A 13,370-nucleotide genomic window follows, 5' to 3' on the forward strand; every position below is an offset into this window, starting at 1 on the left:
GACTTTGTGTGACTTTGGTTGAATCACACATCTCTTCACACTTAAATCACACTTCTCTGTTGTATAGAGCATATGATAGCCACAATTAATTATAGCCACTGCATGAACAGTGAGTTTTATGAAATTACAAATGTAATACATAAAAACAGCTGGGGCAAAAGCCCAGAATTATAACAAAAATATGAAATCACGAGACATAAACAATAATTTAAACATTATAATTACTGCACCAAAATACAATGAAATTAAACCTTCATTACACTTATAAAAATATATTCATATATTTGTCCAGTATCCAAAGTAGGAGCCCACACCAGATTAAAGATCAGCTGGAACATCTTGTTTCTGTTCAAAATTTATTTTATTTTCAAAATTTGAAGGTTTCTCTAATATAGCATACATATTTAACCTTAGTAACATTTTTTGAAGATTTAGCTTCAAATTCAAAGTTGGAAGTTTTGCCCTAAAGACTGCTGTATATTTTCTTTCAGATCCCACAGCTTATGATGGAAATTATACTGACAGTATTGTGAATCGATTCTCACTTAGCTTTTAAACCATGTACTGATGTAGTTCTGTTTATGAATGCATACTTCAAGCTTCTCTGCTTCAACAACTAGAACAAAAACACACAGCAACATGTAATTAACACAATAGGTTTTGTTCAGTTTCGCCATTAAAGGCCACATGTAAATTAAAGTAATTGCTCATAAAAGAAACATGATTTCAGATCAAGTTCTATGACAAGCTTTGAATTCTTTTTGGTTTAAGCTATGATTGTAACACAAAAATTCAAAACCGGTCAGTGTAAAATGCAGACTGCAGACTGCAGACCAGGGGTAAAATGCAGACTGAGGGTAAACTGCAGACTGCAGACCTGGGGTAAAATGCAGACTGAGCGTAAAATAAAAGATTAATAATAAAAAACGAGTCATAAGGATAAAATAAAGAGTGTTTTGCTTGATTAAATGAAGTTGAATTCTGTACGCGTTGAGTTTTGGCATCTCTTCTATCAAAATGGTCATACTAACGATTATTTGAGAACGCCGAAATGTCATAATTTCTAATTTCTCGTGTTTGGATAGCCGACCGTCACCCTTCAGCAAGTACCAATTCACAAACCTCTTGATATATTTAAGTCGACTACAAAGATTGAATATCTTTCACAAACTAGGCTCGATACCTACAAGTTTAGCTTGCCCTGTTGCTGTCCTGTCGTGCTTTGCTTGCCTTGTGTTCCGAACAATTCCAAGGCCGTTTGAAGCAACTAAGACACGCGGTAGTTTGAACGTTTATCAAAGACTTTGTCGATGAAAACAGGATGAAGGAAATGTGCTGCAAGAGTTGATCGGTCCCAGACCTAATCGCGTAACAAAATTCAAAATGGCCGACACGTAAACAAAGGTAAGATGCATAGAATTACGATTAGTTCGGGCCCTTGTGGGAAACTGGGGGAGTTCAAGAACTCGAGGTTGATAATATAATGTTTGACTAAGGTTAGGAAATGCCTTTTGGTTTGAGTTTTCGGGATTTTGGAAAAAAAAAATTACGGGTATGCGTACGAACACTCCCAAGTCTTCATTCGATCCTGATTTGATCCTCGTGTTTTTTATTATTAATATTTTATTTTACCTTCATGATCAGTCTGCATTTTACCCCAGGTCTGCAGTCTGCAGTCTACAGTCTGCGTTTTACACTGATCGAATTAAAAACTGAAATGGACAAGAAAAAAGACAAAGATCCAAACTTGCCAAGATCGAGTTTAGTGGTGTATTATAAATCATTACATTGATCATCAAAAACACTATATAGAGTCTTAATAATATAATAAGAAGGTCTGCGATTATTTATACTTACAATTGTTCCTAGAGCCAAAAGATCCAGATTTTGTTGCTTTTAAACATCATTTAGCTCAGTAAAATTGACCTGCATGCTGTAAAATAGCTTCACTAGCTTCGTTTGACCGTTGAAATCAGAGCATTTTCAGAGCATTGCATCAGGGTCTACCGGGTCTACCAGCTTTCAAATCCAAGATGGCGGCTCGTTTCTGGCATGTGCGAATTCCACAAAAGAACTCGGCGTTTTAGAGATCTCTGCACACTTTAAAGACCTCTCAAAGGCTGGAAAGTATCCAGAAATCATTTGCAGAAGTGCATAGTTATCCCAAGGTATTTTACTACTACAGAGCTTCATAATATCGACCTTTTTATGAGAAGGATGAAGTTTACGTTCATGCGGTAGTCATGATGAAGACACGAACGTTGGGGCGTAGCTTTATATCCACATTGCTGGTATTTGTGATAATATTGTACCATCAGGTTTTTGATAGGAATCAGTGATTGGACAATAAACAATGCAATTCCTTGAAATTCCAATAGCATTCCTAGGAATTCCTAGAAAAATTTATTCACAGAAAGCTGGGAATTCATTTCGCAAGGGTAGGAGAAATAATGTACTTCCTCAGCTAGTGCAATTAAGTAATGAAACTGCTTGTGCAGGTTAAGATTCCATGTGAAGTGGGCACTTTTAGAGTACATAAACAAAACTAGAGGTAACTCATTCTTTACTTAGCCACTACTTACTAATATAATATGCTAATTGTAGTATTCTTGGCTTAAAAATATTAAGGTTTCATTTGGATTACTTTGAAAAATATACAAAAGTACAGTACTTTATGCAATCTCCCCAAAATATCACACTTTCTTAGTGTAAGGACTCGTTGAATTTCTTTTATTTTTGTCTAATGAAGAAAGGTGTGATTGAGTTATCAAAGCCTGCAAAATCACACTTTGCTGATCACACTTCTTATCACATTTCTTATGTGTGAATCACACATGACAAGTGTGATTAAAAGTGTAAGAAAGTGTGGTTTTAGGAATCACACTTTTGTCACACATTCAAAGTGTGATCACACAATTATTTTTGCATGGGCATGTACATGTACATTTTGAGAAGTGGAAAAAAATGGAGAAAGCTGTTCTTTTTCTCCAGTGTACAATCTCAGTTGGAAACCATCAACAAAAATAATACAACATCGCATACCCTTTTCAGTGTCGTTGCAACAACTCCACAGAAACAAGGGCGAATCATTTCCACTAATCAGAAGGTCTTAGGTGGTAAGCGAGTATGGGAGGAATGTTTCAAGGAAGATCTTTTGGTTATGATGATTGACTACTTTGATTATTATCCTTTTAATTTATGAGTGCACGCACACGATCACGTCATTCCTGTACAGTAGAACATCTTTGTTAACATTTTTTCTTTGTTGTTGCATGTGTAGACTGTCGACCAAGTTTTACCAGTTCACCTAACAATGGCAATCCAGTGTATCAATTGAAAGGGGAATCTGTGCCTTTGTCATGGTCGTACAATCTAGATGGAAAAGTCGTTAATGAGAGAGAATGGACATTTGATATCGACCAGAGGATTGCAACTGTACTGTCTTCTGGAGCAGTTAACATAGATCCAGCATATACGTCAAGAGTTCAAGTGTCAGGAAATATACTCAGGTTATTAAATATCCAGGAAAAGGACAGTGGAAAGTATGTATTTAGAGTTCAATTCACTACTTTTGATCCGCGGTGGATAATAGACCAGGCTGAACTAATTGCAGTTGGTAAGTTTCCATATCTTTACCCTTCCTTACATTTTTATATACGTACTGTCAGTGTGACTGAAAAACTTCAGATGTCTTTGAATTCGGTCAGGTTATGTTTTAGCCTGACTCAACCACTTTTGGGATTGAGGTTACAACAAACTTACAATACATGTAGTACCTACATGAACGTGTACCCTCTAACTAACCCAGACTGTTAATGAGATTTGATGTCCCCCTCATGTAGTTGAACCAAAGATTACACTTCAAGAATCAGGACCCATCACCATAGATGAAGGAAATACGAGAACTTTGTTATGTGTTGCCAGTGGTAACCCCAAGCCAGTGATCACATGGTATAGAGACAATGTAAAGGTTCAAGAGGATGCAGACAACTCTAACTACACAATAACATCAGCAAAGAAGAATGATGCAGGAAGATACAGATGTGTCGCTTCTGTTACTGCTCCTGGTTTGGGTGTTAGTACTGCAGAGTATCCAGTAAATGTGACAGTGAGATGTAAGTGAAGTTAGTTTTATACTTAGCTACATGTATATGTTGTACAAATGTAGGTCAAAATGAAATTCAGGTTAAAATGATTTTAACCTACATGCAGTTTGATTCTTAATTTCTTTTTTCTTCTAAATGAATAATTAGGGTTAAGGGACAGGATTTTCATTTAACCTGAATTTCATTTTGACCTACAACACATACATGTATACATGTACATATGTACATACGTTTGAAAATATAGAATGGCTTTAGCCAAACATGGTGAAATATAAAAATGTTCTCTGGCTAAAAGTATATAAGAAAACACAGACCTCTGACGGTCTTTAACTGCAGTCTTCAATGTGCAAAATGGTACATGTACAATGTAGGGCGCTACAAATTCAAAAATATATAGCGATAAAAATACAATAGAGTAAAATACCATAGAATACAATAGAATATAAAATTATAGAAAAAACTTCAGATTTTTCATGAAAAAGAATGCTACATATATTGTCCTGGAAGTAGACAAGAGTTATTGTCTTCGTTGGGAGTTGACGAGGCATATAAATTAATATATATATGCCCTAGGAACGTGTGCATTTATAATACGTGTACAGTGAAATGTAGAACCTCCCTAACTGAAACTCAGCTTTCTTGAACTCCTTGCTCTTTTCCCTTGGATATGCATTTTCTGTCACGTACTTTGGCAATCTCGAACTCCCCACATCTCAAACTGCATGTGGTTTGTGTTTCCCTTGGAGTTCAACATAGTGAAGTTCAAATGTAGAATTTTGTAAGTTGTGTACGTACATACATATATGTACATCTTGGATTGGTTGTATTACTTTGTCTCCTACATTACTTTGTACTTTAAAAATAGTCGCATGTGGCAGTGCTTTAATGCCTTTAATAGCATTAGGCCCTTGGATTGTCCTATTGACTGGTTAATGTTATTTACATGTATTATGGTTCTTGTTTGATTGGCAAGGTGCAAAACTTTTTTGGACTTTGGTTTAATGGCAGATGATATGACAACTTTGAAATAGCTATCATAAGTCAGGTACAATACTTAAACTTTCTTTAGCAGGGAAATTTCTTGTTAGTAGGTAACTTAAATTTAACAGTGCAGTTGTGTAATTTTTCCATTAGGATTTTTGTCAGGCCAGAACCAAGGTTCATCAATGTAAAAATGTATTTGGCCCTGTAGCCTACTAAGTGCTTAGCCAAGGCAAAAAAGGAAATATTCAACCGCGATTAAACTAACCTCCGATTAGGCCTAGTCGTGGATTAAATTTCCTAATTGTGGGTTAGCTAATCGGGGGTTAGAAAACGGTTGTTCAAAAGGAGATTAATCTGTTGATTAACTAATCCACTATTAAGCATAAGGTGGATTATTTTAATTGATTATAATGTATTCTTACGCTATTTTATGTCATAGAATCGCGCGAAACTTCTGTTTTCAAATGGCTTCCTGGGGGAGTAGACCGCCCGTGAAACTGTGGCCTTGTTTACTCTGACTTTATTGCCGATAACTTGAAGAAAGATGCCACTAGCATAAAATCATAGTGCTAGCAGCACTTTTGGCCATTGGTTCAAGAGCATGGCCATGCTTTGTTTGTCTCTGTAAATCTGCCTCTATGAGGTTTGTGATGTATTCAATGGACGCTCTTCCTAATCTCTAATGAGTCCAAAGCTCTTCCCTGCTATAAGTGAGTATGTTATAGTTATATCTGTAACATTTGTCCAACGCGAGGGAGATGAAACAACAAGCCAGACATAAATTTTTTCTTCAAGTTTAATCGGCGGATTAGGGAGTTAATCCTCCTTCGGAGGTGTATTAAATTTAACCTGCCGATTAGAGTTTGATGAGCGCTAATCGGACTTTGGGCAATGCAGTCTAATCACAGATAAAATTTTAATCGTCGGTTAAGCAATTTCCCTGATTAGCGCTAATCGCGGTTTAGAACAACTGGGCCCAGGCTTTTATAGAGCACCTCCAAATGAACATCGAGTCCTTTCGCTAAGAACTTTGCATATTCTTTCATTTATGACAAAAAGAAACACTTGCTTCCGAGCATCTTTATCGATAGAGAAGCGTGGATTATGGCATCTAGGAATTGGGAAACGCTCTTGGTCTTCAGCTGTTACGTTTGGAAAATGCACTCGACTTAACATTGTTCACAAATTCATTCATTCATTTACTTGCATTTCTAATACCATTTTAATGAACTGCTCCTTCCCTTTGACGTACTCTTGTGTTCTTTGCGGAGGTCAATTAAAATTTCTTCTTCTGAGGTGAACGAGCGTTTCCTGTTCAGGGCATGGTTCAGGTGTGGACGTGAAGGTTCCTCGCAAACTTGACTGATATGGTATAGCCGTCACATAAGGAAACAACTAGAAATGCGCTCTAGTAATACAACTGTTTCAAACTGTTGTTACCACCCGCCATGTTCAGTAGAAGATTATGCACTTGTTTGTGCTGCAGTGAACAACATCTCACACTCAGACCGTGACGAATGACACATTTCACGACAAAGCCAATGCACGGCACTGATAAGAGACCACTAACCTGGGTTGGACCACACAGAAGGTAGTTTGAAATTCACCTCATTCGGCTAAAAAAACTATTGTTCTTCAATTAACTTCTATCAATGGTAACCGTTAACCCGGTTTAGGTTCAATGAACTGCCGAAAATAGTGCCCACTCACGATTTTTCGGTAACCCGGTTAATCGTAATTGATTAATTAGAAATAACCCGGTTAAGTCTCATAGTGCAGCCGCAGCCATTATATTATTCTAGACACAATGCTACTTGAATTCATTAATTTCTTCATATGTTGCTCACTGATTAAATAGACTTCATCGTGTTCTAAGTTTAATTATTTAACGTGCAACTAACCCCCAAATGTTTTTTCCTTCAATGAAATTTACTAGTTTGCCCTATCACTTCAGCGAAAAAATGATCTCGATTGATAAAATCCCCACAATTCTACAGGCGTTTAAAGATGTAATTTCTTGCCCCTTGACTGAGCTTAGTGGGATCCGGGTTGGGCTTCCTGTGACGTCATCGAAGGACATTGCTCAAAACACTCAAGAGATGTTTGACTGGGTTTCGAGCACTGTGAAAACATATTTGGGGTATTTGTGCTTCATATTTTATCAAAAATGGGCAAGACTGTTAAGTGAAAGAACTGTATCATCTAGCAATACAATTCAGATTCTAGCTACGATTAGCAGTGCTTTGATGTATCTATATTTTTTCGATTTCGAAGTGCAGGTTGCCAGTCGAACCTGCCACACTGCAAGTGACGATCGACAATTTGCCACTCCATTTGGCTAATCTACTAATCTACATACAACACTTCTTAAAGTACTCTTTCCGAACCCTTGATGGTTTATAACGTCGAGAGCACATTTTTCTATTAATTATTCAAAAACGTGGAAAAATTCGTCTTTTCGCTTTGTTATTGCTGACTGACCATATCTATACAAAGTCAATTAGTATGTACGAACATAAATATTGATTGTGAGTTTCACAAATTTGCATTTTTCATGTTAGTAATTAAGAATCCTTCAACCAGATCTTGAAAAAAGGTTCACCATGGTATCAGTTAAATGAATACATTTCTCCTTCACTGTTCTTTTGTTTTAAAAGTCTTTTTAGTGCAGAGTGCACTAATGGGATGGTTATGGGGGCTGCCTGCTGCTAAGGCACTATCTCGCTATGTCGTTATGGCGCTAAGGTGTAAACTTTAATGTTTGTTTAATTAATTAATTTCAATTAATTGATTAGTCCAAAGGCAAGGAAATGGTGGGGGTGGGGTGGGAAAGGTACATGTGTGCTCTACGTAAAACATGTTCCATCGCCGTCAGATAGGTGTGAACATCGCAAAGCTATATATTTGTTTCAGGCAACCCCTTGCTCTCCTTGTGGTACCATTCTCTTTTGAACAAAACTAATTTGCTCTAAATGCATGCATGGATTAGTTAACATTCGTGGTTTCTATATTAGTTGGAGGGTACATTGCATACGGAATCACGTACAAATGTTGAGTAGTTTTCCTTATTGTAGAAATCAACATTTAAGACGCATGCATTCTAGCATCGTTACTGTTATAACTATCTTTCAACGCGGTATTTTATATGTCATGTCATGTGACCAAGGAGGGCAGTTATTTTTCAGGTAGCGCCAATTGTCCCTTTTTATTACAAAAGTGAAACGTTACTGTTGCTGGGTAGCTTTTAGAATTACACACAGGTCGGTCCAACGAATATCATCTGCTGTTTTCAATCTACAATAGTGTGCTTGTCAGGGTTCAACTGTATTGCTTCTCTTTAGCGGCTTGTTAATTTCTTGCCTTAATTGTGTCTGTAAGAGAGACGAAAAAGTTCCCAAGTTAGTAGCTTTAATACTTTGCAAATTGTAAATTTGTAACAAAAGAAACCAGGAAAGTGCTCAAATATTGCTGCAGACTCGGTGGCACCTAATGAAAGTGCAAATTAATTTAATCAGTCTTTGAGGAGACTTATTCATATCAGCCAAGTAGCACTCTTTATCTTCAATACTTTTCGTTGAAACACTTCTCAGCTATCAATATCGTTGTGTGTTAATTTTGAATTGTTTTATTGTTAACAACAAAGGTGGCAACAGAAAATGAAAGTGGTATTTCATGACTCTGACAATTATATTAGTTCTTGTTCATTGGTGAAAATTTGCATTTTTAGTAAAACAACATCGTTTATGTTCCGTTTCTTCATCACTACATCAGATATTTAACTTTCTTTCATTTATTTCCAAAAAACAAGGACATCTTTCGTGTGTTTTGGAGAAAACAAGGATTTCATATTACATGCCTTTGTGAGGAAGACAAAAGTATCAAATTACAAAGTTGGCGTAAAGAGCTAAATTGTCATGTTTGCTGCGTCAACATATTATTATTGACTTTAAAATGAACGAAAATCAACGTAAAACACCAATAGTAATTTGTAATTAATTTTGGACCTTGAATGAAAATACAACCTTAAAACATACACACTGCTAAGGAGAAAAGCCCTAGCAGACTACCAAGGTAGACACAAACCGGAAGTGAACCGAGCAGGGGTGAGTACTTATGGGAATACCGTGCGAGAACTATCAATTGCGCTCTGCACTATCTGAGATTGTCTCACTAGTTTACGTATGCTAATAACCTGAGTGTTGCAATTCTGTCCAAAACTTTCTCCTCCCAGGTCTCCTTTATTAGCTTCCTTTGAGCGCCTCAATCTCCGTTGGCAAAGTCGAATCTAAATAGTTTGTTTTACTTTCCTCATATACTTATCAATGCTTGATTCGTTTTAAGTTGTAACTGAGATATATTTTGTTGCTCAAAGAACAAAACAATTGTGTATGCAGACGAGCAACTCAAGCGCGGATTGTTGGCCCTCATGCATGTGGTTGTATATGGAATCCACAAATACATAGCTAGTTCTGCAGTTCAAAACCTCACTTATCTCAATTGCTGTACTGTAGGACGTATGTGAGGTTGATTATTCATTTAGAAAGCTCTCTATTTCGAGGATGAAGAAAACTCTATGCGTATAATTTACCGTATAATTATCTCACCTACGGTAGTTTCCCATTATTTTGGTCAGGGACATCTGGGGCTCGTTTGAATTGAATAGTCAGATGACTCCCAGCTTATTTCAACGATTCTTGTCTTATCTACCTTGACAATATCGAGCTTCACACTAGAAGCTAGGGGAGAATGAACAGGCCATGAAAATCCTAGGTTTTTACAGAAGCGGCAAACCTGAGATCGAAGAACTGCTCAATGTCTGACTTCGCACAAGTCTGTACACTGCTTTTGGCTTTTTGTCGCTTCTGGACGGGTGTCCTTGGGACATAGGTATTGAATGAAGAGGATTGCTCTTTCCTAAGCATGCTGTACTGCGAATCCCTCCAAAAAACACATCTTCCTTGTATTCTGCAACGATTTTGAATCACACTAGTGCATGTTTGCATACATTCTTCTTAGAGACAAAGCATTGTTGGCCCTTCGATGACGTCACAGGCCAACTTGCCCCATTCTTTGCTATTGCTTGGTCATGGCCACGGAAAGGGTTAATTTTACGGACTTCAAAAATTCATAGGAAATTAACGAAAATAGCTACAACGATAATTTTTTCGCAGTGGTAATCAGAAAAATGAGGAAATTTAAATAAGTGAAAAAAATTTGGGAGTTAGTTACACTTTAAATCAGGAGACCGTATTTTCTGGAAGAAGAAATAAGGGGTCCAGATGGGGGTCCAGAAGGGGGTCCAAATGGGGGTCCAGATGGGGGTCCAGATGGGGGTCCAGAAGGGGGTCCAGATGGGGGTCCAGATGGGGATCCAAATGGGGGTCCAGATGGGGGTTCAGATGGGGGTCCAAATGGGGGTCCACAAGGGGGACCAGAAGGAGTCCAGATGGGGTCCAAAGGGGGGTCCAGATTGAGGAGTCCACGTTTTAAACCGACCCAACATGGTGTGCCAACAAGATCCTTATGATGTAAAGCTACCAAAGACAATTTGGTGCTCAGTCATGATGTCCTATTATTACAAGTATGAAATTAATCACGACACAAAATTTTCAAAATTTCATTGGAGGATGTCAGATGACCGACTATTTCTCTAACATTGCACCAGTAACAGGCCACCAAACTTTAGTCATACAGTGGCTATGATAACACTTGGTATGTGCAAAGCTAACATGTTTAGAAGGTGGGGATCTGCTTTTAATGCTATATGTACTGTATCAATATGCAAAATACATTTATATACATTACAGTAATATAAACTGTATAGTTGTATCATGACATGACAATCTTAACAGTAATTTTGTTTCAACTGTATGTAACAGATAAGCCAACTGTCACAGAGTTCACAACTGGAACGCCAGGCAATACTGTAGTGGAGGGCACTACAGTGACTCTTACATGCAGTGCAAATGGGTATCCTGCACCAACATACACCATCAAGCGACAGAATACGTCAGTAGTAAGTAATGGAGGAAAATTTGAGATCACAAATGCACAACTCAGTGAAGAGGCTAATACGTACAGCTGTGAGACACAAAATGCAGTAGGAAGTGGACCAACAGTGCAACTACGGATTACAGTATTAGGTAAGGACCAGGATTATTTGTTGAGAGTGATATTAAACAATCAACCAGTGTTGGGCATAATTTCAAATCAAATAATTTCTTTCATTCCCTCAGATGTGAAGTGGTATTGTGTTGACTTCAGAGGACGGGACGGGACTGGAGGGGAGGGGGGGGGGGAACTATAACTATGTCTATTTAGTATGTATTTACTTACTGGTGATTTACGAGGGCTACATATCGACCTGAAACATTTGTTACACACATACTATAACAATTTTGTTCTTGTTCAATTATTTGGAGTGAATAAGCACAGTTAAATTTTTTTCAACCTCTGACAAAATTGCACGAGTCTGAAGGGTGAGTCCAATGTGTAGTGTTTGAAAAATTTACAAGTGCTTAGTTATTTCAAATTACATCAGAATAAATGTGTGATATGCTTGAAAAATAGCTGTATTGGCATACTTTGGCTATACATAATTTATTTACTTACAAGGCTGTGTGCAGGACCCATCGTCAGAAATTTAAGAAAATATTGTGAAAACTTCTGATAATGTTGGAAAATCTTTGTGTGACTTTTGGCAATGTTAATTAATCAGAATTGTTCAGAGCATCTCCCTTAAGTCTTTGGCTATTTTCAGAAGACCTCACGAGAATTTCGACCTCCTTTTAAGTTCATCAGACAACTTTGCCATTGTGTTGCACTAGTGTTACACTTGAACTGCAGTGCTCGTAGCCAATCAGTCAAAATTAACTTTTCATGTACATTTATTTAGTGCTCTTCATTATAGTTATTGAAAGTTGTTTTTTTGCCTTGTTTGTTACAGTTGCTCCAATATTTTCCAGTCAACTGCCAGTAAATAAACAAACAAAGACCGAAAATGAAACTGTGAGCTACTCGTGCATAGCTGACACTAAACCAGCGGCAACTATTTTGTGGCAATTGGATGGACAGAATCTCACCGAAACATCTCCTTACAACTACTCGGTTTCTGTCAAACCAATTTTACAGTCTAAATTCTGGCAGACCCTGTCATACCTTACCTTCAATAGAGTAACCTGGAGGGAAAATGGAAAAATTTCATGTCTTGCTTATAATGAGGCTGGAGAAGAGAGTCAAACTACAGAGCTTGTAGTCCGCTGTAAGTATATCTAGACCAATTTTATAAGGTCATGCAGTGTCTACATTTTTGTGGAGAACTTCATGCTGTCAATGAGTAGTTCCAGAAAACATCAATACCTCCCTCACGAAAGGGATTTTCTCTAACCCCCCTCCCAACCGTCTGGAAATTCCAGTCCCTTTTGTGGGGGGAGCATGGATGTTTTCTGGAAAATTCTTCACAATTTGAAAGTGATTGAATGTAAAAAATTCTGAAGACAGGCAAAGCAAGACTGCAAGCTAAGACAAAGCCTAATTTGGCACTCAGAAGAACGTTTTGAATTCAGCTTTTTTCAAATCCCACCGGACTGTGGTCATATTACTTTCTGGTTGACCTGTTAATTGCATCATGTGCAGAACTGTCAAATTACTTGTTCAATTAACTTAGACAGGTTGCAGACTTAACAGATAATTGTGGATGGGCTTGTACTGCGTATGAGATTTTGGGTTAACTATAAAATTAATGTTGTACAGTGTATTGCTAACTGGAAGTGGTGGGAAAAAAGGTATATTAGTTTATTTGGATGTTTGTGTTGTTCCATTTTCTCAGAATTTAGCATTCTCCTTTCTGCTCCAAACAAATGAGTTGAAAAATGTTGGTTGTATATTTTTGTCTTCAGATCGACCGGTTGCTCAGTCCTCTGCTGATCAACCTAAAAACCTCACCCTGGATGAAGGGGCGATTGCACGGTTCACTTGTAAAACAATTGGAAATCCACCCACAGAAACACTTAAGTGGCAGTTTAATGGTAAGGACATTCCAGGGGAGAGTTGCAGTGGATGCTCAATCACAACCTTTGTAAAGACATCAGTGACTCTATCAGATGTGGGATGGTATTCCTGTACTGGAACTAACAGTTTAGGAGAAGGACCTCCTGCTAGAGCGCAGTTATTGATAAAGCGTAAGTGATCATATGCCATTCCCCAGTCAGCAGTTGAATGGTGACTACCAATATAAAACTTTGAAAAAAGAATATAGTATACACTGGCGGATAAGCAGCA

The 13,370-nt window shown here is 37.6% G+C and overlaps 2 protein-coding genes across 2 annotated transcripts in view; both read left to right on the forward strand.

The window, feature by feature from the left end:
• Positions 1-12,961, forward strand: part of LOC145492358 (lachesin-like) — a 19,108-nt gene extending 6,147 nt beyond the window's left edge. The window contains exons 2-5 of the mRNA XM_081471799.1: positions 3,281-3,616; positions 3,843-4,115; positions 10,970-11,233; positions 12,037-12,961. Coding sequence (XP_081327925.1) covers positions 3,281-3,616; positions 3,843-4,115; positions 10,970-11,233; positions 12,037-12,365 — 1,202 coding nt within the window. The 3' untranslated portion in view covers positions 12,366-12,961. The remainder of the gene's footprint in view (positions 1-3,280; positions 3,617-3,842; positions 4,116-10,969; positions 11,234-12,036) is intronic.
• Positions 1-13,370, forward strand: part of LOC145492238 (uncharacterized) — a 213,475-nt gene that overhangs the window by 145,691 nt on the left and 54,414 nt on the right.

The sequence above is a fragment of the Orbicella franksi genome, chromosome 7 (genome assembly GCF_964199315.1).
Source record: "Orbicella franksi chromosome 7, jaOrbFran1.1, whole genome shotgun sequence".
NCBI classification, from domain to species: Eukaryota; Metazoa; Cnidaria; class Anthozoa; order Scleractinia; family Merulinidae; genus Orbicella; species Orbicella franksi.